This window comes from Physeter macrocephalus, chromosome 5 (assembly GCF_002837175.3).
Source record: "Physeter macrocephalus isolate SW-GA chromosome 5, ASM283717v5, whole genome shotgun sequence".
In the NCBI taxonomy this organism is placed as follows: Eukaryota; Metazoa; Chordata; class Mammalia; order Artiodactyla; family Physeteridae; genus Physeter; species Physeter macrocephalus.
In genome coordinates, this window is record NC_041218.1 from 41,537,332 (window position 1) to 41,564,804 (window position 27,473).

Sequence of the window (27,473 nt, forward strand, 5' to 3'; positions counted from 1 at the left end):
GGAAGTTATTTCATGTAGAATGGGGTTCATTAGATATGTTATTTATGGCCCCAAGTGTACAAACTCCATCCTCTCCATACAGCAAGATAGATCTCATCTCTAATCAAGAAAAGCCAGCATGGGCCATCTTGGCAGGCAAGGAGCCCTGATCATCTCTCTTACTTGGGCATCGAACACTTGGGCAGACTGCTATGCTGCAAGTTCAGGCCCAGAAAGGATGATGGGAGGAGATGCACGGTTTTCAACCTTAGTTCTGCAGATCCTTCTCAAATGGTTCAGGGGTGAGGGGTGTGTGCCATGGGCTTCCAGGCTCTCCACGCTCACTCCTGCCACAGCAGCTGCTATTGACCTCTTTTCATTTTTAGATGCTTTGGGGAAAGAGTTTGTTCGAAGAAAGTATACCACAATTAAAAGAAAAAGTCACGGATGATTCTTGAGCTTTCTAGTATCCCTGAGACTTGAGTCAGATTCCTTAGCTTGCCTTCATGTCCTGCCATGATTTCCCTTTACATTATCCCAGGTTCAGGGTATTTGCAGGTGCTGCGTGCAATTCTCAAGTACCCTCTTGCTTTGTAGAAGCTGCCCCTTTAAGAGTCTGTCCCTGCACATTTTTGCACTTTTTTTTTTTTCATGTCTGTAGTTTCTTTCTAACAGCCAGCCTGCTTGGATTCCTCCTGCCGTCTCTTCCCCTCTCCGCTCCTCTAAATCCTGGCTTTGCTAGCACTGCGGAGAGCCTTCTTTCTGCTCAAGTCTTTTTTGATCATGTAATGTAGTTGTTTCTCCATCCTTCTTATACCGTTTTCTTTGCCTGTAGATTTTATTTACAGTTAATATAACCTGTGCCTGATATTATTTACATGTGTCCATGTCTTTTGAAGTAGATTATAAGATGTAGATTATAAATAGATTATAAGTTGTTATTATAAGCTCTTGGTGGTCAGCCTGATTTACATACTACATTTGTATCCTGTGGTCCGTCACAGTGGTCTCTGTTTATGTGGGTCTGCTTTTGGCTTGAATTGTGAGTAGTAAAGATAAGAATAAAACACTGGTTATTCTCCATTGTCCAAACAGAAAAAAATTACAATAGCACTCCTTCTCGTACATGGTTGCGGATTTTATTTTTCTCAAAGAAACATAGATGCATGTGTTTTTAGGCAGGCATGTACAAAATGATTGACTACAGTTTTCCCTCAGCTCTCCTATTTCTGTAATATATTTAAGATATAATTCAATACATATAAATTTGATTTACCCATAAAGCTCACTCATTTTTAAAGCTCAATACATAAAGTACATTGAAGTTTTTGTGCTTGACATAGGAGTTTAACTCATTCTATACCTAACACTAGTAGTAGTAGTAGTAATAATAGCATGTACCATCTAATCAGCACATATTATGTGCCAGGCACTGAGTTAAGTGCCCTGCACAGAGTATTTCATCCCCTTCCTACAGCCCAGCAAGGCAGGCTTTATACTTCCCAGTTCATAATTGTTCAGAGGCTCAGTGAGTTGCCTGAGATCACACAGTTAGGCAGCTACTGATTTGAGTCTAGCACTGGGTGACACTAAAACCCAGACAGTTGGTACTAAATCATAAATCTGTTCAGTAGTTCTTTTTTTATTTCATTTCAGCTTTATTGAGGTAGAATTGACATATGGTGAGAACAATTGAGTTTTACTCTCTTAACAAATTTAAAATCATACAATACAGTATTATCAACGACAGTCACCATGTTTTACATTAGATCCTCAGGCCTTGTTCATCTTATAGCTGAAAGTTTGTATCCTTTGACCAACCTTTCCATATTTCCCCTACCTTCCAGCCTCTGGCAACTACTTTTCTACTCTACTTCTATGAGTTTGATTTTTTTTTTTGTAGATTCTACATATAAGTGATACTAGATGGTATTTTTCTTTCTCTGTCTGGCTTATTTCATGTGTTTGGTAGTTCTCTTCGAGTCTTTCCATCTCTTAGGGCTCAGTTTAATGGTGGTTTGAAGAGATGCCTATGCCACTGCCAGCTTGCCTGCTGCATCCACTGACAATGTGACTTCCAGGGACATGTTGTGTTATGAAAGCCAAGATGGTATTACCTTAAAAGTTAGGGAAAATATAGCGAGTGGTCTGGGTTATTACAGAAGGAGCCCACCTGAAGTGAGACAGAGCCTTGAAAGGCAGGTTTCTTTGGGGCTGGAGACTGGGAGAGGCAGGCTGGCCTGGTGCTTATGGGCATGGACTTTGGGTGGACTTATTTGGACTCAAAATCTGGGCTGCCACTACGTGCCGTGTGACTGGGGACAAGGCCTCCTCCTTTGTAAGGAAGAATTGTCAATATTTATACATCCTTCCTGGCATTGTGGGGATTCGGTGAGATAATCACTCAGCGCCCTGCTTAATAATAGAAACCATTAGGAGCCAATTATGATTTTTTTCAGTCATACATAGAATAGAACAAGTTTCTTATGTTTCAAGCAAGACTGGAACCAATAATACAAACTTTTCCTTAAATGCATTAAAGTTAGCTCTTCAGCCTGAAAACCCATAATTCCCAAGACACCTAAGTATTGAGAGCCTGGTGAACTAAAATGACAGTTGAGCTCCAAATAAAGAGTCTTGAATTCAGATGCAATCACACAGAATATACAATTTGAGTGTATTTAATACCACTGAACACTATGTTTAAAAATAGTTAAGATTGTAATTTTAATGTTATGTATATTTTACCACAATAATAGTAATAAAAAATCCCATAGAATCAAGAAAATGAGACTGAATTTCTGGAAAGTGAAGCTCCAACCTTGCCCTGCAGAAATGATAAGTCATGTAATTTTTCTCGACTGTTCTTTCCTAAGTGGTTGGATTACATCAGGATTTCTCAACTTCAGCACTATTGACATTTTGGACTGCATAATTCTGAGTTTTGAGGGCTGTCCTGTGCATTGTAGGATTTTAGCAGTATCCTGGCCTTTACCCACTAGTTGCCAGTAGCATTCCCTTCCCCGGTTGTGACAACCAAAAATGTCTCCAGACATTGCCAGTGTCCCCAGGGTGGGGGACAAATTTCCCCTTGTTAAGGATGGACTAAATCAGTGGCTCCCAGGCTTGGTTCTACATCTGAATTGCTTATGAAGCATATTGAACACACAGAGAGGATTATTTGTAGGTGTGGTTCAAGGCCTGGGAATTCCTGTTTTTTTCAAGCTCCATGGCGATACTGATGCTCTTGGACCCAGATTTAGAAATTACTGTCTCTACACCCCACTACATTTTTAGCTGTATCTGTTTGTGATACCTCTGGCTCCCACAGTAACGTTTAGGGAGTACCTCAAGGCTTCCATCAGTAAAATGGTCCTAATGGTTCTTCACCTTTAATTACTCTACAGAGAGTATGAACATAACACCTTCAAGAGCTTCTTCTGCTCCACTTAAGAAAGCCTGGGTGATGTTGCCCTGCTACTTTCTGTGCTGTCATAATCAGGTAGAATGATATTGGGACAGGAATAGTCATTGCTCATCTGATTTTTGCAACTGTTGGATTTGGTATTGTAACAACTATTTCTTTTTTAAAAAATTTATTTATTTTATTTTTGGCTGCTTTGGGTCTTTCCTGCTGCACGCAGGCTTTCTCTAGTTGTGGCGAGCGGGGGCTTCTCTTCGTAGCGGTGTGTGGGCTTCTCATTGCGGTGGCTTCTCTTGTTACGGAGCACGGGCTCTAGGCTCACAGGCTTCAGTAGCTGTGGCTCGCGGGCTCAGTAGTCGTGGCGCACGGGCTTAGTTGCTCCACCGCATGTGGGATCTTCCCGGACCAGGGCTCAAACCTGTGCCCCCTGCATGGGCAGGCAGATTCTTAACCACTGCGCCACCAGGGAAGCCCCTGTAACAACTATTTCTTAAACTTCCTTTACTATAAAGTGACAGAAGTACTTCCCTGTCTGGTTTTAGCTCTGTCCCTTTGTATGTGAGAGTGTATGTAACTTCATAAACTCTTAGTTTGCCATGCTTTGGAAGAGAAAGACAGAAAACATATGTCTCCCGTCAGCTGAGCACCCAGTTTAATTGCACAGGAATGAACTCTAGTGTTCTGCTTTTTCTTCTGAAAATGAACTACAGATTTCAGTTTGCTTTCTGGGTAGGAAGGGGTAATAGTCTCCTCCATTCTATTTCCCTTCCCCAACTCTGTCACTAAGAGCACATAGGGTAACTCAAGACAGAGCCTTTTATCAACCGTGTTTTCTTGAGATTTTGGTGACTAAGACATCTCACATTTCTAGAACCTTTTGTGTGTGTCACACTTTGTACTTCATTTTCCTGTTAGGTCAACTGGCAGTTTGTGGTGGGGTATATAAATATGTAGATTTCAGCGTTAAGCAGGACTCTGGGTTCCCAGAAAAAGGTGTTTTGTTCTACAGAAAGGCAGCTTGTACTTTGTCTCTAGGGGTATATAGACCTGTGCAGTGTGCCCAGAACTGCGAGGGAATGAGAGCAGCCTCAGGGAAAGAAAATATGTGCTCTTCTAGGTTGTTTTTTCTAGAATTAACATCAGATGTACTTGCGGGTCCTCTAACTAAGTCAGCGGTACCAGCGTGGCACTGGACAGCCTCCCCTGCAGCTCCCAAAGTCTCTCAAATAGCACGTCCTGTGAGGGTTACCTCCTAAATGATTCTTGATTCTGTCCACCTTTTCTCCATCCTCGCTGCCACTGCTCTCGCTTGTCTCCGCGTACCTCCTCAGCTGGCCTCCCGGTCACCACTCTTACTTCCCCTCTGATGCGTTCTCCCAGGCATTCTGCAGTGACTTTCCCACTGCACTTAGAATAAATTCCAGACGTCCTTGCTGTGGTTATTAGGACCCTGCTATCCTTAGCTCTTGCCTACATCACCAGCATTGCTTAGAGTCAGTGTGGCTTCCCCCAAATTCCTCTGTCTTGGTTCTCATTATAATTGACTTTTTTCCTTTCATGAATGCATAGTTCTCAGAGCCTTTACAAATGTGATTTTTCTCTTAACTGGAAATTACCGCCCCTTCATTTCTCTGCTTATCTAACTCCTGTTCACTCTTCATCCCAGATGAAGAGTAAGCTGCTTAAGTCTTCAGATTTCTCAGATCAGACGAAGGCCCTTGTTATATGCACTTGTAACATCGTATATGCGTCCACTTATTCATGGTGTGATGTTCTGCACGGGCCAAGTGTGTTCCCAATGCCTAGGACAGGGCCTGATATGTGGTAAAATCATAATAATGTGAGCAAAGGAAATAGGTGATGTTCGTACTTTTTCTGTCCTATGATGCAATTAAATATAATTAGGAAAGGAGTGGCCCTGGTGAGAAGAACACCCCTTTCCTTGTTCCCACCATGCATTCTAAATATATTATTACATCTTATGAATTGACTTTATGAAGCTCTATTTTTGTCCTTCCATCAAAGTCATCCATAATCAAAAGACAACCAAATGACTTTGAGATAAGCTGTATCAATTTTCAAAATGATTATAGATGGATCATTACCCTGGGACAAGTTTGTGGTGATCTATTTGCATTCATCAGCCTCGTCACCGTAAGATGCTCATAATTTCTGCTGTCACTTCATTCTTGACCTCCTGACCCATATAAACAACTACCTATCTGCTTACTTGTCATGCCCATCTGGATGTCCCTTGCACCTCAAACTCAACATATTCAAAACAGTCCTCATTGTTCCTTCCAACCCCAAGCCTGTGCAGTTTTGCTTTTCTTCATATTTTCCTTTTCTCAGTGACATATGAACGTACACCCAGTTTACTGAAGCTGAAATTACATGTCTTCCTAGACTCTTCTCTTTCCCTCAGCTTTTCTGTCCTATCAGTTACCTCAGAAAACTTACCTGCATCTGGTCCCTCTTGGTCACACCTGCTGCTGCTGCTGTAGGTGGCCCTATTCCCTCTGGTCAGTGTGGAGGAACATAGAGATCAAGGGAGGACTTAAAAATAAGTGTGTCATAGATCCTCAAAGGAAGAACTTTAGAAGAGAGAGACTAGTATCTACACAAACAGGAAATTATGCACACAAAGTAGGTAGACATAAATTGAGAATAGAGGAATATGAGAAACAATGAAAAATCTCAGAAATAAAAAATATACATATGGTAAGTAAAATGTAAAAAGAAAAAAACCTACAACAAGAAAAAAACAATAAAACACATAGAGTTACTCTACAGTGGATTTGGCTAGAGAGAGAACCAGTAACTTGGAAGATGAAAGTAAGGAATACATCCAGAATATATTCCAAAAGATAAGGAATGAAAAATATATTTGAATGTGAAGTTGTGTTGAAAGGACACGTGAAGAAGTTCCATCCTATGTTTAATTGACAATCCTGTTAATGAAGAACAAGAACGGAAGGAATGGTGGAGAGGTGATATTTGAGGAGATCCTGGCTAATATCTTACCTCTGGAAGTGAAAGAAATTCCATAGGGGCTCTGGATTTGGCTGGTTGGATGGATAGAGGCTCTGCCGTGAGGAGTTGTACGGACTTAATACTCTGTCTAAGAGTCATGAAAAAAGGGAAGGTTTCTAAGCAGGGGAGTGACATGGTATGATTTGTACTTTTGGAAGGTCAAAATTTGAGAATTGTTTTGTGAAGGTAAAATGAAATAAGAGAGACTAAATAAGTTAGACAGCTCTTGCAGTAGCCCAGGTGAGAAATAGTTATTATGTCATGGCCTAGGATAGTGACAGAGGAGACAAAAAGAACTCAGACGTATGTCTCATCAAGACGTATGAGAAGATTAAATTGACAGGAAATTGGTGATTGGGAGGTAAGCGAGAGCAAAATGTTAAGGATGATAATGAGATTTCTTGTGAACAACTGGGCAAATGTTGGTGACAGCTACCGAGATAGAAAACACTAGTGGAGGAATATTCAGGTGGAGTCACATCCTTCATGGAACACTTACAAATGGGTACAGGAAAATACGGCAGCTTATCCATATGGTTGGACTTCCTTTCAGATTTCCTTTGTGTTTTGATACACTGGCCAACTTGTCTCTTGACCTCCAGTGTAATCACCTGTCATTAGAAAATGCACATTTGATTGTGTCACTTTCCTGCTTAAAAACCTATGATGAGTCCAAATTGTCAAGAGTTAGTCATTTTTGGCCTCCAGCTTGCCTTTCTAGCCACTTTCTCTCATTCACGCATATGACATTGTCAGCTCCTCCATATGCAACATGAACATCCACTTACTGTGCCTTTATGGGTGCCCTAAGTAATCCAAATAGCAACTATTTTTAATTGCTTCTCTGTACCCATGGGCAGAATAAAGAAGTTTAGAGAGTAACCTCTGAGGTTGACTTGGCAGGACTGAAGAAGAGCAAACAACATGAAGGAGAGGGAAGACGTAACATTGATTGCAAGGTTATTTTCCGGCAGACTAGAAAAAGACGACTAAAAGTTGAAAAGTGAAAAGAATTTTGGAGCAAGATTTGAATTTGAGGTTATGGAAGGATACACGCTCCAGTTAAAATGGCCTGAGACCGAAGGGGACTGTGGAGAAGTCAGGGCTGGAGGTGTTGATTTGAGCGTCAGAAGTGAGAAGAAAGCTGGAGCAGAGAGTTCTTCCCCTGGATATCAGAAGTTTCAGTGTTGACTTGGGAGTTCATCATAATTTATGTGGATAGTCCATGAAGCAGGATCATCTACTATTCTCATGGAAGTGCTACAACATTGAGCCTTAAGTAACATTTTTCAAAAGCTCACTATGTGCCAGGAATTAAGAGGCCCAGGATTTCATTGCCTTCCCCTCAGGTGTTAGCTCTGGGCCCTTGGGCTTGTTGTTGATGGTTGCTAGTACTCCAGATTTGGGACAGAGTTAAAGAGCAAGGGTTCTGGGTTTATATAGGTCTGGGTTCAAATTCTGGCTTTGCCCCATATGCTGTGAGGCTTTGAGCAAGCTACTTAACATCCCCAGATCCTCATACAGTTTTCTCATTTTTAATGTAGACTTAGTAACATCATCTTGTAGGGGATATATGGTAGTCACTCAATAAATAGTAGCTACTGCTATTATCATTATTATCAGAAGGGCTAGCCAAGTGGTGATAGATAATGAAAGTCTGGGTTGATGATATGTCAAAGGTAGGGGAGTTTTAGAAAGTGCATGAGGTTGTGGCCATTGTTTGGATATTCCAGACCCTTCCAGAAGAGCCTGTTTTATTGTTCTTTAAGGCTGTGGTTTAGCCTCAGGTTGCTGTGGTCACATTCATGGGACATATATTTGAGACTTGGAAGCTTACTTCCTCCACTACTTGCTGGCGGATATCTCAGCACATCCATTAGCACTCTAGAAAGAAGGATGAATAGGCATTAGTGCATCCACTCACAAACAAAGTAAAGCAGCTACATGGCAAAGTGAGACAAGTAATAAAAGGGGACAAAAAGCCCTAAATTAAAAAAGTAAACTCACTTCTTAGTACTCCCTTTGCCACTAGTTCCTCTTAGTATTCTTTGACAGCTGTCTTACACCCAATCTCAGTTTCTTCTCAGTTGATAAACCTTCATAATCCTGTGTTTAAATTGAACTTGAACGCTACTTTGCCTTCAGAGCTTATCTGGCTTTTTCATATCTACCCACCTGGTCTGATATCACCCTGTCCATCAGAGTCGGCAGTCATTTCTGTTTATCCTACCGAACCTGTCTGACTTTTTTACTTTCATACCATGCACATAAATACAATTGACCTTCCACATATGAACTTGACACAAACAAGGAGACTAAGCCCACAGGAGTGAAGACAGGCAAACCTTAAGACCTGAACTGAGTCACAGTGTGAGTCACTCATTTCCACATAAAAAAGGACACTTGACTCAAGTTGTGGTGGAATGAAATGGCCTGCCAGCCAGGCCTGAGTCATCTGGGAGTACTTCTTGGAAAAGACGGACATTGAGGAAGGTAGAGAGGGATATAGGAATTGGGAAATTTGTTGTTTTTGCTGCCTGAGATATTGAAATTTGGAAAAAGATTTTATATCCATAGCAACATTGATATTAGGACAATGTAAAATAGTCAAGGACAAGGAAGGAGACTCAGAATAGATAACTGATATGAGTAGGGCTTTATTTTTGCATTGTTCATCTCTACATTTCTGTCCTTTTCTAAAATTGCAGTTTCCCTTCCAACTGAAGGGGAACACAGTTTCTACTGAGTAGAAGTGTATCACAATTCCTAAAAGAGAAAGAGGGGTTTCTATTCCTCTTTAACCCACTAATACGGGAGAGTACTAATTATTTTTTGTCTTTGCTCACTTACATAGTCCAGTGATGTTTATGATGCAAAGATTGTACTTTGTCTCGCTGAATCTAATATTTAATTAGTTTCATGAAGCTTGAAACAAATCATTTTTAGTAAACCATTTAGACACAAATCATTCGTCAAGAAAAAGGTGGCATAGCCTGTCATCTTTCAATTTTTAAAATTAATGTGATACATAGTTTTACTACTTTGGAGATGTAGTTGTGAGCTCCCCCCTTTGTCATTTCTGACAGTCCCTGAAGTCTTGTGTCAGTGATTCACATTGGAACTGTTGTCAAAATACTTGCTTTCCAAGAACCAGCTAAATTTGCCTCAGGAAAGTGTGGTTTTTGTCGTTAACTTTCAGATTATTTAGGCAGCTATTAAGAAAACAGAATATGCATACACACCTCTCGGGACACATTGGATTCCTCCATACTAAAGGTATATGGCTCAGAAGCATGCAGAGTAGTCACCGGGCTCAATGGAGGAGGAATAACGCTGTTGTAAAATGACTGGTGTCATTGACACAGTGTCAGGAGGCACCTCTGGGAACCAGAAGGGTTATTGCACATGACATTTTCTCCAAGTCACATTCTAGGCTAAGTCGTAGTAACCACGCATATCCCTTCTCAGAGGTGTCCTGACGTTTAGAAGCTGGGTTTCTTTTCTTTCTGGGCCAACATTACTCATAACTGCTGTGCAGAATATGTTCAATGAATTTCCATCTATAAAAGCAAAGTAAAATCCCAAGTGCTGTCTAACTGTCAAAATAAAGCAGCTGTCACATTCTTTTAAAGCACTAGAGAAAGGCTTTTTAATAGTCTGGGACCAAAAACTTTAAGTCTTTGTGGAAAATGGTTTTGCAATTACAGGGCTGTATGACAATGGCACCACTCAAGGGCAGCTGCATGGTGGTGATGAGGGATTGCTCCTGTCTTCCTCTTGCTGTCCGTCTTCCATCTGTAGCTCCTGCCTGAGCTCCAGAGGCAGTCGGAAGAGACCAGAAGAAAGGGAAAGAAGCTAAAAGTCTGAAAAAAGAAGTGTTCTTGATCAAAAAATGTTCATTCATTGCACCCTTGTGGCCTAGCAGCCACTCGCTTGGGAGGTGACAGAGGTGTCTTTGCCTCCTAACGAGTATAATCTAGTTAGCAGAAGAAAGGAAAATGAGTTGAAGAATAAAGAAGAGGATGAGATGAGTGCCAAAGGCAGCGCTGGGAGTTGGAGTCACTTGAGGAAGAAGGAAGAATTGGATACTCATTCATTCATGTATTTAATTTCTTTAACCAACTTTTAAAAAAAGTACCTGCAAAGCATCCAAGCAGGATTTAAGAGATGAAAGAACCTATTCATAGGTAACATTTATCCAATGCCTTGCTATGTACCAGGTGCAATTTCAAGGGTTTTACATACATCCGCTCAGTTAATCTTCACTACCCTACAATGTGCAAGATACTGCTTTTATTTTCAGAAAAGAAAATGGAAACATTGAGAGGAGAAGTAAAAAGCCCAAAGCTACAAAATTAGGGACTGCAGAAGTTGGGGTTCAACCCCAGGAAGTCATTTTCTAAAGTCATTCAAGTGCTCATAGTTGGGGGAAGGTATAGAAAAGCTAGTTGATAAAAATTCAGCATTCAAAATGCTTTTCTGGTGTCCCTTCACTTACTGTCATCTCATAAGCATTTTCCCCCTCATGTCTTTAAAAACGTTTGAAATAAATAAGATTTCAGTGAAGCCAAGCTTTCTTTTTTGGGATGATGCTCATAGTAGGACAGACCTGGGCCTGAGAAGTAGATGTCACTGGTGGGAACTGCAGCCCACAATCCATAGTTGCTGACAGGCGTGTGTCACATCGGATGGGGAAGCTACCAGCCTCCATGGGCTGGTGTCAAGGCATCAATGTGGGCAGCAGCAGACTTGAGAGCTCCGAGGTGAGCATTTGGCCTGGGTAATATCCCCAGGCCGGGTGCCCTGCCAATGGGCAGAAACAGGTGGTTGAACAGGAACTGCTTAACTCATCAAGGAGGGGACACTGATGAGGGACAGCAGGTGGATCGTGTCCGGAGAACATGCCTCAAGGCATGTGGGACTCCACAACCTCCGAAATAAACAACTGGGGACTCCCAAGGATGTTTCCTCTTGGGGTTCTCTCATGCCTGAAAGCAACCATGAGCTTTGGGTGGGAGAGTGATCATTTTTTTTTTTTTTTTTTAAGAGATGAAAAGGAGGCGGGGGAGGATCTGGTTTACTGAGGAAGAAGATGAAGTGTTAATCTTGAAGAGGTGGCAGGACATCCACCAGGGGTTGTTGGGAATGGAGGACCAGACCTTAGAAGAAGGGTCACAGTGAGTGACATGGATTCAGGAATTTATGACATTGGCATTTCATTAAAGGCAGGAGAGAGTTTAGAAAGGAAAGTGAAGGATCAACATCCACTTTAAGGATTAGGTAGAAATAGTATATATTCTTTTCTCTCTCTAATCCTTAAAAAAAATCTTTTTTTTTTTCTTACCCAATTGCAGTAGGTTTAATAGTGGACCCAAAAAGTATGTCCAAGTCGTAACCCCCAGAATATGCAAAGGTGATCTTATTTGGAAAACGGGTTTTTGCATATTTAATTGTGGATCTTATGATGAGATCACCCTGGATTTAGGGTGGGCCCTAAATCCTCCTTATAAGAACAGGAGAGAAGACCATATGAGGACAGAGGCAGACTTGTAGATCACAAATGAATTGCTGGGGAATTTGGCCTTTCTCAGGAATCTAGGTGATTTTATGAAAAGTAGATAAATCTTTTTGTAAAGGAAATTTGCTTTCTGGACTTACTCTTTGATAAATTAAGTTGAATAACGGAATCCTTTTGGAGAATAAGAGTAAAAATAAAAAGGGAGGAATAAATCTCCCCAAAAAAACGACAAAAAAAGCTTACCCCTTGAATAGAACTGTTGGCACATGGTACCTTTCCAATCAAATTCATATGGAAATGCATATTTTGACAAATAAAAATTTTTGTGCCATCATTAAGATTTTCCCAGATTAATATAAAGGGAAGAAATACTTTCTCATGCTGCAGGATGACCTCACCGTTGCTAAAGGGAACGGGGTAGAGAGTGCACATAATCCCCAATCCCCTGCACAAGGAAATCTGGTAACTGTCTAACCCTCTGGGTTATCCTTAAAAACATTCCTGCTCTTCCCTTCTCACTGCTGAGTCTGAGAAGGCAGTTTTGGCCTTCAGAACAAAAAGCTTAAGGGATTTAGTTACGATTTTTTTAAGTTCTGAAAACAAGCTCAGGCAATGAAAATAATTGTGCCTCAATATTCTACATCCAGATATATTCATATCGAGTGTAGAATTTATTTTTCATTCCTTTAGAGTTTATGGAATCAAAGGGAGAGGAACCAGTTTTCATCCTTTTAGATCAAATTTTCTTTTCTCCTGGGCTTTTGTCTCAATGAGGTAAAAGGCAAATTATTCCGTGGGTCTACAAAAAGCTACCAAGGCATTGCACTTGTCACCCTACTCCCAAGTCATAGAGAACTGGGCAGATAGACAGAAACATCTTATGTAACCTGAACAAATGTTAACTAAAACATAGAGCCGACCTTTGGCTTAGAATTTAAGTCAGGCAAGGGGCTCACGTCAAACTGAGGGCTTTGTATAGGAAGTGAGAAAAGCACTGCTACCAGAAGAGTGTATTGGGAGTATCTCATTCAGTCCCTGTTTACAGGAGTAGTTCCTGCTTACCTGTGTGGCCTTGCTAATGGATGGAGACAATTACACCTGTTGAATTATACTCTTCATCACCTGGCTGGCTCAGTGCTCTTCCAGGGTGTGAATCACAGAGCGGTTTGTGAGGGGAGTAGTGAAAACCTTCACGTGTCTGAGCAGCTGCTTAGAGCCACCCCGCAGTGGTTTACCTGGTAGGAAGTGGGATATATGCTGATTAATCCAGGCTATCCTTCGAAATGGTTTACTTTTACAGTCAAGCCTTTTTTGTTTGTTTGTTTTTGAAAGGCAAGTTAGTGAATGTGTGGATTTTCCATTTCACAGAAATGAGTGAAATGAGTCTCCTCTGTATACTGTGCAACGAGTACTGAGGGGTGGAGACGATTACAAAGATGAATTAAGGTGCCTTGTTCTCAAGGGACAAGGAGATAAGGAAGATATACTAAGTCCTTAGGATTGATATATTTAATGTGCTAAGCACAGAGGGACTGATCTCTGTCTGGGGAAATCAGGGACATCTCCTTAGAGGAGGTGTCATTGTTAGAGTTGGAACAGAAAGGAGGAGATGGGCATTTCAACAAATGGCATTAAGTGAAAGTATGGGGGTGGGATTTTTTTGGATGAATCATCAGCTAATCCAGAAGCATGGGGAACATGTACAACGTTAGTAAAGCTTGATTGCTTAAGACCAGATTGTGGAAGGCCTTGGATGACAAGCTAAGGGATTTATACTGTATAGGTGATGGTCATGGGGGATCTATGAAGGATACTGGAGCCGAAGAATGACCTGAGTAAAGTTTGTGGGGAAAGCGTGATTTTGCCTAATTATAGTTAACGTGGGGATTGGAGACAAAGAAACTGGAGATGCAGAGACTTATTTGCAAGTATCTGGCACCAAGATCCTGAGAACTCTTAACCAAAGGTGGTAGTAAGATCTGGAAAGGATTAAGGGGAGAGAGGTTGTGGAGGAAGGAATGATGGGACTCAGCGTCTTGTAAATATCCGTAGGTCACAGAATAGAGAAGGCAAAGATAAGTTCCCTAGAAGTGTACATGGAAGAACTGTACAGAACTGCCAGAAATAGGCAAGGCAAGTGCAGGAACGAATGGAAGATAGGAATCTGAGTTTGATAGACCAGTGGAGCATTTGATTGGAAATTTACGGCAAGTAGTTAGTGCTAGTAATGATGGGCTGGTACTCAGGAAAGGCACTGGGGCTGAGGAAGCAGAATTGAGGGTGATGGAATTGGGGTGTGACTTATCTGGTAGGAGTTGGAAGGAGGAGTGTCAGGAGTTTAGAAGATTGGTTAGGAGGAGGTGAGAAGTAATGATGTGAATGTCACAGAGGAAAATGCTACATCACCTGTAACAAATCAGAACTGGAGAGTGAAGAAATAAAGGTTAATGATGCTCTGGGCTGTAGTGGTGTCCTAATGAGACACAGAAATCATGGCTGGGATGGAGGGAGTTTGGGGGCAGGGGCATGCTATTATTGGGGTAGATTGATGGGTAGGGAATGGTGAGAGTGATGATTTTTTGTTTGTATATTTAATAAAATGCTTGAAGGAGAGTTAACATGCTATTTCTACCAGACTGTCAGAGATTTGCAAGGGTGTTTGGGATCAGGCTATAGACTTCGGGCAGTTGAAATGAATGAGGAACTGACCAATTAAGTAAAAACAGAAGAGATAGGAACAGAAATTTGGAGTTAGGAAGCTGGAGATAAAAGAGAAATAATGAAGGATCTCTTGAATTTTATCGAAGGATTATTGATTATAACTGTAGGAGACGGAAGGAAATATAGCAGCTCTGGAAAGAGTGTTTCAGAAAGAAGGTAGTAATGATATTGTCAAATAAGGTGGATGGATTCAGGGAGATGAGAATTGTGAAAAGTCATTGGAATTAGCTTTGAGCGGTGGAGCCAGCGTTTCATGGGAACAGATAAAGAACGGAGGGGACAGGTGTAGGAAGTGAGCCGTGGGACCAGCCCTGTCCTTACATAACATTCGTTTTAATTGGTGAGGCTGCATTATGAGTGCATTATGTTCAGTTGACTATGATTCCTTTTCCTCTGTGGTTTAAAGTTTTTCTTTAATCTTTCTCTAGTAAATCTCTAAGTTTTGTTCTTCCAGAGTCTTTACTCCTTTCATATATCCAACTTCAGAATGTTCTAGATATGACAGTTCTAGAAGCCCATAGACTTCTGTCTTTTCAAATTTGATTCTGAATCTATGAATCAGACCTGAATTAAAATCCGAGAAATTCTTTTAAGTTACCTAGACTAAGAATTCTAATTCTGAAAGCTGTAATCTAAATGCTTTCTCCTACATCAAGAGCAATACTTTCCTGGCCTGATCTGTCCTTTCAATGTAATTTAAGTCTGAAATCCAGCCCTGTTATTTATATTTCAGTTTTGAGGGTACAAGAAGTAAGATTAGGAGGGTAGGAGACCAGTAGGTCCTCATGACATACCGATAGCCTGGAGAGGTCTCTGGCAACTGGAAGTGCAAAATCCTCATCTTATGGGAAAAGTTTTGTTTCTAAAGCTCCTTTGTCCTTTGGTTGTGAGAGCACATTTGCCCCTTGTCTCACAGCCAGAGCCATAAACAATGGACAAGTTCTTGCAAAGGTCTAGGAGTTGTGTAACCTGTAACCTCACTGTAGAACCCCATCTCCATTTCCAATCTTATTCTAAAGGAGACCAACTCAGAATGTCAGGAATACTTACCATCTTTCCACCCCTCAACAATTCTAGGTCTCTTTTCTGCCCACTGCTTTTATAGTCGTAGGGGTAGGCAGACATTCTTTTGGAAACATAGTGGTGGGTTTAGTCATAGACCCTAGAGCTCCAGAGGGAGGGAGAGCATTGGAAGAACACTGAGGACTGTGTTGGAGCTTTTATCAGGGCCTAGAGGCCCTTAGAAAGGACTATGAAGAGTGCTCAGAACTAATGAAGAGGGCAGACCTAGCAGCATCGGGTCCAAGGGCAAGGATGCAAAGAGGAAATCAAGGTCTTCTAGCGATGTGAGAGGGTAAGGAAGTGGGGCCCTAACCCTTTGTTGAATCTTTTGCCCTTTGTTTTAATTCTCATTTAATTTAATTTAATTTAATTTAATTCTTATAACAGCCCTGAGGAGTGGATAGGTCCTCTGCCCATTTTATAGGTAAGTTAGTTGAGGTTCAGCAAATTAAGGAAATTGTAGGTCTCACTGCAGAGAGGCTGACACAGCTAGGATTTGAACTGAGTCTACTTGATTTCAGAAATCCTTCCCCCATACGACAGTGCCCCTCAGAGGGACAGGAGGAGAACATGTTTAGATGCTTTTCTTTGGTTGTATCTGAAAATCCAGGGCCATGTGTTGTATTTCTTTGATTTCTCTTCCCCGTTTGTTTCTTGTCTGTGATGTGTTCCTTTGGTTGACACACTACTGCCCATCCCAGGAGATAGCCAGGGTCTGTTTGCATCCAAAGCAGAAAGAGTTTCGACATCTCTGGGCGAGCTGTATGTGTCTCTTCACTACATTCTTTCAATCTGGAGGCAGGAGGAGCACAGCTGTGGCTGTTAGGCCAAGAGCACAGCTGTAGTCAGCCGCCATTTGACACCATGGCACATGGTGTCATGGTCCCATTACTTGAGTGTGTCCTGCTCAAGCCGCTGCGTGATTGGCATTTGCATGGGCCACAGTTGGGGGAAGAATTCTATGTACTTTGTAGGAACAATGTCACCATGCTTCATATTCCATTTGCCTCATGTTCTCATAAAAATATCCCACATCCAAGCTTGTTTGCATAAAATGAAACTGCTGGTTGCCCAATTCATGTACTACTCTTGAGGAATTCTGGTTATCATTTGACCTTGCGGATTGTCATTGCCTGTGAGATCTTTGACAAAAACTATGTTTCATCCTGATTTTAATGTGGCTAAGTTAAATATGATATATGTTTTTCTTTCAATTAGCAATGTTAAAGTGTAGAAAAAATGACCACAAGGGTGATAAATCATTCATACAGTTGGTGGTGATGGCTGGTCGATTATTACCTTGAGAAAAACAACACACTCACTGACACAACCAAGAATAGCAAATGTAAATTCTTCTTACTTAGATATCTCTTTATTAGGCCTCTTCTTCTTTTTTTTTAAATTTAAAATGATGAAATGAAACTGACAGAAAGTATTTCCTTTTTTTCTATTTTTCAGAAAAAACCACTGTCTGCAATAATAAAGGAAGTCTGTGATGGGTAAGTGTTACTCAGAATTTATCCGGGGAGCTCCAGTCCACAAATTGAAAGGCAAATAAACTATTCTTGAACAATCATTAAATATTATTCACTAATTCACTATTTGACCTGCCAAAAGACACCAATAATTGCTATGTAAGATTTCCATGCCTTTTCAACCAAAAAAATTATCACTGTTTCTCAAGGAATAGAAAGTGTAGAATGGCTGATATGTGGACATTGGAATTGATATTATTTATTTTGAAAAGTTGTGGTTCATTCATCTTGCTCACTGGGGAGCAGTGTAAGTTCCTGAGGTTAAGTACACATTTCATCTGGTATAAAATGAGAGGGCCACTCAGGTCCCCATAGAAGATAAAATAATTTAAAAGACAGGTCAGGGCTTCCCTGGTGGCGCAGTGGTTGAGAGTCCGCCTGCCGATGCAGGGGACGCGGGTTCGTGCCCCGGTCCAGGAAGATCCCACATGCCGCGGAGCGGCTGGGCCCGTGAGCCATGGCCGCTGAGCCTGCGCGTCCGGAGCCTGTGCCCCGCAACGGGAGAGGCCACAGCAGTGAGAGGCCCACGTACCGCAAAAAAAAAAAAAAAAGGTCAATGGGTGGTTGTGCTGCCGTGTGGAACTCCACAATGATAGTGAACTTTCCTACTTCTCTGGGGTTGCTCTAACAATCCAAAGGAAAAGCACATTCATATAGAAGTTGCATGAGGTTTTTTATTTTTAAAGCAGAAGTGTGAATAGAGTATTACCTGGAATTTATTTAAGAGCTGGGATCCTTAATTGGAATGTTCCCAGCTACAGCAAGCATACCGATTGGGGACTGTAGACTACAGAGACAATTGAAATGTAACAATTATCAGAAATTTAAATTGCACTCATTTCTTTTGTTTTCCTCTCTCTGCTCCGCTTACTCCTTCGTAATAGGGAGGAATGGAACTTTGTATTTAAATACCCTTCCCTCAAAGCCATGAAGATAAAATGCCTAAAGGTGAGCCATAGGCTTGGAATAACACCTAGATGACCCATATCTGAAATGGTCGGTCTCAGGGTCACGAAAGGGGGGCTAATGCCATTTTGTTTTAGGAACTGCACTGTGGGTATCTTGGGTACTGGCTCAATTCCAATCATAGGGTGTTTATTTCATCTAACTCTATCAAACTATAAACAAGAAAATGACCCTTTTTTGTTTTTCTGATCAGTTTATGCTTGTATTTTTCAGGTGGTCCCTTGCCAACCATGAATACTTTGCACTGCAGCATGCTGATAGTTCAAACTTCTATATCACAGAAAAGGTAGGTCAACCGCGTTATTTAATCTGGGACACATATTTAATCTGGGACACTTACATTTAAAGGAAATTAAAACATAACGGATGTTTCCTCTACTCAGGACTAAACATGCTGGTCTAAAATTTGCATCTCTACCATCCACAAAAATAGAGTCTGCAAAGCAAACAACTGCTACTTTAGTATTAACAAGGGGATATTTAGCCCATTCAAGAGTGAAGACCAAATATGTTTCTGCGTCCTGTTTTAGCAACAGCATTTGCCTTCTAACTGTGAATTTACTAATTATCTCTCTTTCTTATTGCTTAGTTAAAGCATTTATTTGATACTTAATGACTTAGTCTAGCTTTCCTTTCTCAGACTGTTTTTTTTCCGAATAACCTCTAAGCCCTGCTTAAAGTTATTGAAAGAATGGCAAGAAACCATTTCGAAGGTGGCACTGTGTAGGCACTGAGTGTTCTGTGGTTCTTGGGAACGCTGCTTTCTTCTTGGGTGATTTTAACTCTTTAGGAAGCTTGGAGGAGAAGGAGGGAATTGTGAAGACTACAGTGGCTCTGGCAGCAAGTACAATTAATGTCTTAGAGATCCCTGATAAGAGAAAGGAAAACAAACATTTATTCAGCACCTACTGTGTGCCAGGAACTGGGCCAAGCACATTACCTCTGTTTGTTGATTTTGTCCTCAAGACTAACCTGTGATGGAAACCACAGTGCCTTTGGTTAACAGATAAGAAACTGAATCATAGAAGTCAGATGGCTTGGCCAATATCTCAGGGGTAATAAACCACAGAAAAAAGTGCTTTATTCTTCCCAGATGGTCCCTGGAATTTTCATAACTGATCATGTTTTCTTGTGCACACTGATTGCCAGAAAGCTGAGTTAACAAGTGGACTAGATTTCCTGGCCTGTGTTGTATTTATTCCTTTTACTCGTTGCTTTGATTCATTCCACAGTCTTCTGTCTTTACTTCCCCCTTTGCTTCCTTTTTCTTCAGATTTTTCATTCCTTTTGTATTTATATAATCTGCATGCTATTCTTGGTGAGATAAAGAGGATATAAATAAATAAAAGTTAAATGTTAGCAGTTGAGTGTATTATTGTTGATACCCTTAAACAGAAGACTGTCTCATTTTACCTTGGTTCACCTTTTAAAGGTAACTAAAATATTGTGACTTTTGGGGTATGATTGGAAAAGATTGGATGGCTGTCTACTATTTAGGATGGAATATGAAAAAGTTTAAAAATTATTAAGTGATAAAATTATAGGACAACAGAAGTTATAATAGTGTTTTTCAAACATCACCATTTAATGGGTAGTGGAATCAATTTAGTTGGTGTTCATAGCATTAAAAATTGGAATATAATAGAGTAGAATAGGTCACAGTACATCACCTGTGTTGTTTCTGAAAAACTTATGTCACACACACACCTGTGTATAATACTAGTATATTGTGCTAGTTTTTTACCCTAGGCTGTGCCCCCAAAGCCATTGAGTCACAGTTAGCTCTGCCTTTGATTAACTGTATTGGCTTGTGTCCCATGGTGGCTGTCCTGTCTTCTGTCATCATTCTCAGGAGACCTCAATGTATTGGTGATTACTAAGGATGGAATTCTCGGACTAGAGAACATAAGCATCACAGGGAGAATCATTTAAAAATGTAGATTTTTCAGATCGCAACCCCAGAGACTCAGAATAAGCAAGCCTTGGATATGGCCTAGGATTTTGCAGTTTAAGAGCCCTCTGTGGAATTCTGATGCAGGTACCCAGGGACCACTTGGAGGAACACTGCTCTGGGGCCACTTTTCTGAAGAGATGGGACCCGAGTGTCCCAGGCACTGTGCACTATGAACAGAGGTCAAGTGCTAAGTTTCATTTAGGAGGGTGTTTGTGTGCGGCCAATTCTTAGAATAATTTAAAAATTCATATACTATTTATGCTTTTACTCTAATTAACATTAATATCTAACATTAATATCTAATTTTCTGATATTAACATTAATATCAGAAAACTCAAACTACTCAGAACAATGGAAAAATTATTATTTTATTGGGCATCCTAGTTATTTTCTGAGAGATCTTGTTTGGCCTGAGGAAATCCTTAATGTTGAATTTAAAGGGACTGCCACCTAAATCTGTCATCAATCTGTCTGTCTCTCTTCATTGGCCAGTAGTGAGGATTCTTCCTTTACTAAAAGTTTAGGGAATGAGAAGGCTCATTTTCCCAATTGCAGCTCTTTGTTTGTAAGTAAAATGTCATCACTCTTCCTCCTACAGCTGTCACTGAGCACAGTGTATGCATGTGACCCAGAACATGACACACAAAGGGCAGGAGATGGACCTTGAATCCTGGGTCCACAGGGGCAAACCTGGGCCGCCTTCAGTCTGCAGTTAGGTCCGTCTAGTTCTTTGCAAGTATTCTTAAAAATAGAGCCCATTTCCCATTTTTTTTTTTTTTTAAGTAATGTATTTAGCATCATCTTGATTACTTACAGCCCAGTGAGTTGTTAGGTGATATTTCTGTTACCATGGTAACCGGTGACTAATTTTCGAAACTTGTGCATGTTCTTAGTTAATGACTTTCCCTTGTATGTGAGGTGGTCTCCCTTCCTCTGACACAGGTAAAATATCACCTGTAATTTTAAAGAAGAAAAATTCTCCAGCCCTGGCTGGACAAGCTAACATATTCTGTAACTGATAGATGCTTGTGATTCTCTACTAAGATCCTCAGGAAGGCACCTCCCCTGCTTTTCTCATGTTATCCAAGCCCATTTTCTGAAATTGTCTTCATTTGCTTATTGGGCCATTAACTTCTGTTTTTCATCGCAGGGGCAAAAAATGTCACGTTGTTGAGCAGCGTTCAGCAGAGGCATAGCATACAAATGCCTTAGAGAAAGTTAAGATTCAGCTATTTACAAGTTCAAATTCTGCCCCAGAAACTTTCATATTTCAGGGTGATGTCTCAGAGACAGAGAGAGAAAATACAAAATAAAAAGTGAATTGTGTATTTTTCAGCTTTATGGAGGTGTAATTGACAAACAAAATTGTAAGACATTTAAGCATATGTCATGGTCATTTGATATACATATACATTGTGAAAGGATTCCCATCCTGTTAATCAACATATCCATCATCGCTATTTATTTATTTGGTGAAAACATTTAAATTCTTCTTTCTTAGCAAATTTCAATTATACAATACAGTGCTATCAACTAAGTCACCATATTTTACATTAGATCCTGAGACCTAGTCATCTTATAACCTGAAATGTTGTACCCTTTTACTTACTTCTTTCTATTTCCCCCAACCCTTCAGCCCCTGGCAACCATTTTTTCTACTCTCTGTTTCAATGAGTTTGACTTTTTTTTAAGATTCCACGGATAAGTGATTCCATGCAGTGTTTGTCTTTCTCTGTCTGTCTTGTTTCCTTTAGCATGATGCCCTCAAGGTTCATCCATGTTGTTGCAAATGGCAGGATTTCCTTCCTTCTCATGGCTGAATAATATTCTATTGTATATATCTACCACATCTTCTTTATCCGTTCATACGTTGACATCACTTAGGTTGTTTCTATATCTTGGCAGTTGTGAATAATGCTGCAGTGGATATGGGAATACAGATACCTCTTCGATATCGTGTTTTCATTTCCTTTGGATATATACCCAGAAGTGGGATGGTTGGATCCTTATTGTAGTTCTATTTTTGATTTTTTTGAGGAACCTTCATGCTGTTTTCCATAGTGCCTATACCAATTTATATTCCCACCAACAGGGTATGAGGGTTCTCTTTTTTTCACATCCTTACCAGCACTTATCTCTCTCTTTTTTTGTTTTATTTATTTATTTTTTTGCGGTACGCGGGCCTCTCACTGTTGTGGCCTCTCCCGTTGCGGAGCACAGGCTCCGGATGCGCAGGCTCAGCGGCCACGGCTCACCGGCCCAGCTGCTCCGCGGCATGTGGGATCTTCCCGGACCGGGGCACGAACCTGCGTCCCCTGCATCGGCAGGCGGACTCTCAACCACTGCGCCACCAGGGAAGCCCTCTTTTTTTGTTTTTGATAATAACCATTCTAACAGGTGTGAGGTGATTTCTCATTGTGGTTTTAATTTGCATTTCCCTGATGATTAGTGATGTTGATTAGTCATATACGTGTTGGCTGTTTGTATGTCTTCTTTGGAAAAATGTCTATTCACTTTCTCTGCCCATTTTTTAAATTGGGCTTTTTTTTTCTTTTTTTCTATTGAGTTGTGTGAGTTTGTTATGTATTTTGGATATTGACCCCTTATCAGATATATGATTTGCAGATATCTCTCTCTTTTCCACATATTGCCTTTTCATTTTGTCGATGGTTTCCTTTGCTGTGCAGAAGCTTTTTAATTTGATGTAGTCCCATTTGTTTCTTTAAGTATTCCAGTGGAATTTGTCTTCCGAAAAAGAATTTTATAAAGAGAGAGGGCTAAGCGTTGTTTTAGTCCATTATCTTCATTCCAGTCTGATGAGGCAGTTTATTATTATCTCCATTTTACAATGAGGAAAGTGAGACAGAGAGAGATTATGCAACAGCCTGTTTAGGTCATACAGATGGGCAGTGGTTGAGCTGAGGCTTGGCCCCAGGTGGGTCTGCCTCCAAAGTTGTCTGTGCCACCTCCTGGAAACCCTTTGTCCCCACTACCTGGGCCCTGGTTTGTTTATGATGCTCCTTTTTTTTTTTTTTTTTTTTTTTGCTGACACCAGGCCAGTGATCCTGATGGTAATTGCCTCAGGACAATAAATATAGGAAGTTACAGCCTGTGAGCATTGGTTACCAGCTTTAGTCTGTGACCTTTTTATTCCTTAAGAGGATGGCTTGGAGGAAGTTGTAACAGATAATCTTCCACTCACTGGGGATTAGCAAAACACATTTTCATTTGCCTTTGGTCTGGATTGTATAATTGTCTAAGGTAGTATTATTGCATTAATACCATATTTTTTAGGCAAACAGGAAAATTGCCTTGTCATCCTTAACCCTAAGCATGCAGACAGGTAGGTCCCCAGAAAGCATGGGGCATGGTAGAGGGCATGTTTAGGAGATCGTGTACTTGTGGACAATTGAAGTTTTCTCACGATTTCAGGATGGTATTTTGGTCCCCCTGTGCTAAGACCTACTTCAGAATGTGTGAAGTACAGTGATATACCATGGCAGTATCTTATTTCTGTAAGTTTTTATTTTGTAAGAATAGAGATATCCATTTCTCATCCAGGCCCTCTCTGCAAAGCTGGCCCCAGGAACTTTCGGGGAAAGAAGTGGGGTCATTTGAAGGGCACCCCTTTTTCATGCCATTCCCACTTCCTAGGTGCTCTGTGTTCTCAGACAGGCCTTGAGCTTCCCCGAATCCCTGGGCAGACAGGGCTCGTGTATCCCTGGGACTTGTATGTCCGACCCGGGTCAGGAGACTACTCAATCGTGTGGAATTCAGTTCACCTGTCACACTTTAAGCCCTGGGCTCTACAAAGAGCTCAGTGAGATGAATCCCTTTCATTCTCTGCATCCATGGATCTCAGAGTCTAGTGGGGGAAGACTACCTTGAAGTGGGCCCAGGTTTTGAGGAAGAAGAGGAAGGAACCAAATGATTATAGAAGACAAGAGGAATCCAAACGGGTCCTGGAGTGGGCTAACCATGTCTGAACTGAACTTTGAGAAACTAACGGGAAAAGTATTCATTCAAAGACAGAATTCTGTTTGTGAGTTTTAGGCACCTTCACGGGTCAGCTGGGGCATTAGTCGGGGGGATGGTAACAACCGTCCTGAACATTTGTTGGATGCTTGCTATGTGGCAGGCGCTGAGCTAAACGCTTCGCTTCACATGGGCTCTTTGTTGTACTTGAGTCTTCACAGGAAGCCTGTGAACCAGGTTTTATTGTTACCCGCTCCATTCTATGGAGGGCACAACTGAGGCTCAGGGATGTAAGCAACAGAGCAGCAATGGACACAGGAAGTCTGGCTCCAGAGCCAGTGTCCTGTGCTCTTGGGCCATGCTGTGGGACAGGCAGGATTCTCGGCAGTTCTCATCATGCTGTGCCACAAATGGAAGGCACACCAGTTCTTGGTGCAGGAGGTGGAAATCCATCTTTCCATCCTCTATTTTACCTCCCTGGTTTCCTCTACTGACAGTCCTCATTCTACTACCTCTTGGTCCTCCAAAAAGCATTTGATCCTATTTACACCCATGACCCAATAACCCAATTGCATCAGCATTGCTGAGCGAAGTAATTTGCCTTAGAAATTCGCCAGAGATACACACATTACCAGCAGAGTTTCTTTGCCATTTGGAATGAGGCTGGTGAGCCCAAGGGAGCTGGTTCCATCCCTGTGTGGGAAGGTTGGCTTTGCACAGAGACAATGGTTGGTGCTACTCAGCTGGGTTGGTTAACCCAAGGGCGTGAGTCCTTATTGGTCACTAAACAAATTGAGCACAGGGGTGTCATGTGACTGCCTCAAGGATACTGTAATGAAAACAGTTCAGTGCACTAGACATCTCTGGTGCACTTGCTTCATCTTTTACAAGTGGCTAAAATATTCTGGGGTTTGGGGTATTATTGGGAAAGGATTGGGGAATTTTCTTCTATATGAGTATAATGTGAAGAGTGTAAAATTGTTTTTGAATGATAAAATTACAGGACAATAGAGGTAATAGTAGGGCTTTTCAAACGGTTGGTCATCACTTCTTAGTGGGTGGTAAATCAATTTAGTAGGTTGAAGGAGCATTAAAAAATGGATTGTAACAGGATAGAAAACAATCAGAGTGTGTTACATGTGTTGTTTTGTGAAATATTTGTTTCATGTGCATTCATATGTAATACATGTTTAGTCTTATTTTTTACCCTGGGGTCAAAAATGTTTGAAAGTCACTGAAAATATTTATGAGGTGGGGGATTAACTAGGGAGAATAAATGCAAGTGCTGTATGTTAAGTAGTTTAAGGAAGTCTCGTGTTTGGAATGTGTTCTTCCCTGAAGAAGGTAATACACACACCAGCAGCAGCACCAAACAAAATACAAAGCAAACTGAGGCATGTCTTTTCCTGGGGAGCTGCCGGTCCACTGGCTCCTAGGAGGGGCAGCCTATGGCCTGGTGCCATGTGTCCCTTCTCTATTGCCCCCAACAGCTGAGGGGACCAGAAGTTGACACCTTACCCTAGCTGAGCCCCCCTGGCCCCCCGCACCATGCTTCTCTTCTGGGAATCTGAAATTGAGAGGTGAGTTGGGTGATGATGTTTGCTAGAACGGGAAGGTGAGATGGAGTCAAAGCTGCTGTGGTGTCAGGGCAGATGCGTCTTCCTACAAGCTGAACGTAGGGCTTTGCAGCCCCGGCCATAAGTACACAGAATAACACCAGTCTGCAGAAAGGACTGAGATAAGTGGGGATGAAGGCCTGTGAGGGAGTCAGAGAATGGAGAGAGTGAGCGGCTTCCAATCCTGATTTCCTCTCTGCTTTCTGTTTCCTGTCTTTGCATCCCTGTGAGAGGATATCCTGTGGCTTTTCAGTCCTTCCCCTGAAACCACTGTACTTGGGTCTCCGTTACTCTTGATCAAAGAACTTTCACTGGGACAGGCATTTTAATTTGAACAAACCAGAGCCCAGGAACATTGTAAATTTCCGAACCTAGCCACACATCCTATGCGACATTCCTTTTTCTGCTGCTGCTTGTGGTAAAAGATTCTGGATTTGTTCAACAGAAGCCACTGTGGCTGCCTCAGCAAGTTCTCCCTCAGCCAGGTGTGATGAGCATGGGTTGCCACCTGCTGATCTGGGCCAGTGCCTCCAGGACTGGCTCTCAGCAGGCAGAAATGGGCAAAGAAAGACGGTCCTGCTTTTCACCTTGCCCTGGCTCTTCAGCTCTTCTGGGGCTCCTGGCTCCCAGCATTTCTCTCATGCTGCACTGTTGCCCCATCTCTTGCCTTTCTCATACCCTGCTGCCTGCTCTCCCTTTGTTAAAGACTCCACATTCACATGTGCCTTGCTGCTGAATTCTTTCTTTTTTGATTTGTAACTGAACCTGACTTCTGGTATGGATGCTCCTTGCCCTACGGGCTGCTTGTATGCCTGTCACCAGCCTTTAGAAAGCACTGGACTCTTCTAGACAGGCTGCTTGGCTTGGATCTGCCAGCTCATAATCCAGGGCTGTCAAAAAAAACCCAGCCATGCCAGGAGGAAGAGAGCCATGCATGCATGTATTCAAGAAAAGAAACTTGTACTGACTTCCCATATGTGCCACGCGCTGTGCTAAGCTTTTAACATCTTACTTGAGATATAATTCATACACCATAAAAACTACCATTTCAAGTGTACAATGCAATGGCTTCTAGCATATTTACAAAGTTGTACAGTACTTTATTTTTTAGATAGTAAAGCTGTGTCATTTCTATTCAGGGTATTTTCAAGTTCCAAACCAGAAGCTCTCAGATGGAAATGGAGATCACAGCCTCAAATCTAGACATGTGGATCCACTAGATTAAGGCTGCACTTCAAACATTTTTAACAAGTCCAGGTGGTACTAGTGCCCCATTTGAACATTACCCATTAGAAATGTGGGCAGCCTCTGGATCTGTCTCTTTATTCCTGCATGCGATGTGTCGGCTGAAGAAAAATGCACTACCTAAAAGTGGCCAGTTATGTTTTATTCAGGGACTTTACTGAGGACTATAGCCCAGGAGACAGCCTCTCAGGTAGCTGTGAGGAACTGTTCCAAAGAGGGAAGGGAGGAGCCAGGATATAGAGGAATTTTTGCAAAACAAAAAACAAAAAATAAAAAACAAACCCCAAAACATTTAGTCAAACATCAAAAGATTACTGCTAATCACAAAAAAACAGGCATCTCAAGTTAATGATTTTAGTGCTTTCTACATTTGGGAGGATTCAAGAGTCTGGGCTCACTGAAATTATTCCTTAGATATGCATCTTTTTTTTTTTTTTTTTTTTGC

The 27,473-nt window shown here is 41.4% G+C and overlaps 1 protein-coding gene across 12 annotated transcripts in view; it reads left to right on the forward strand.

Moving 5' to 3' along the window:
- ELMO1 (engulfment and cell motility 1) overlaps positions 1–27,473 on the forward strand; it is a 557,053-nt gene that overhangs the window by 109,591 nt on the left and 419,989 nt on the right. For all 12 annotated transcript variants that reach the window (XR_008617342.1, XM_055084916.1, XM_024131642.3 and 9 more), the window contains 2 exons: positions 17,196–17,236; positions 18,452–18,524. Coding sequence is in view for 11 of the 12 variants with exons in the window: in XM_055084916.1 (XP_054940891.1) it covers positions 17,196–17,236; positions 18,452–18,524 (114 nt within the window). In the remaining variant the exon portion in view is untranslated. The remainder of the gene's footprint in view (positions 1–17,195; positions 17,237–18,451; positions 18,525–27,473) is intronic.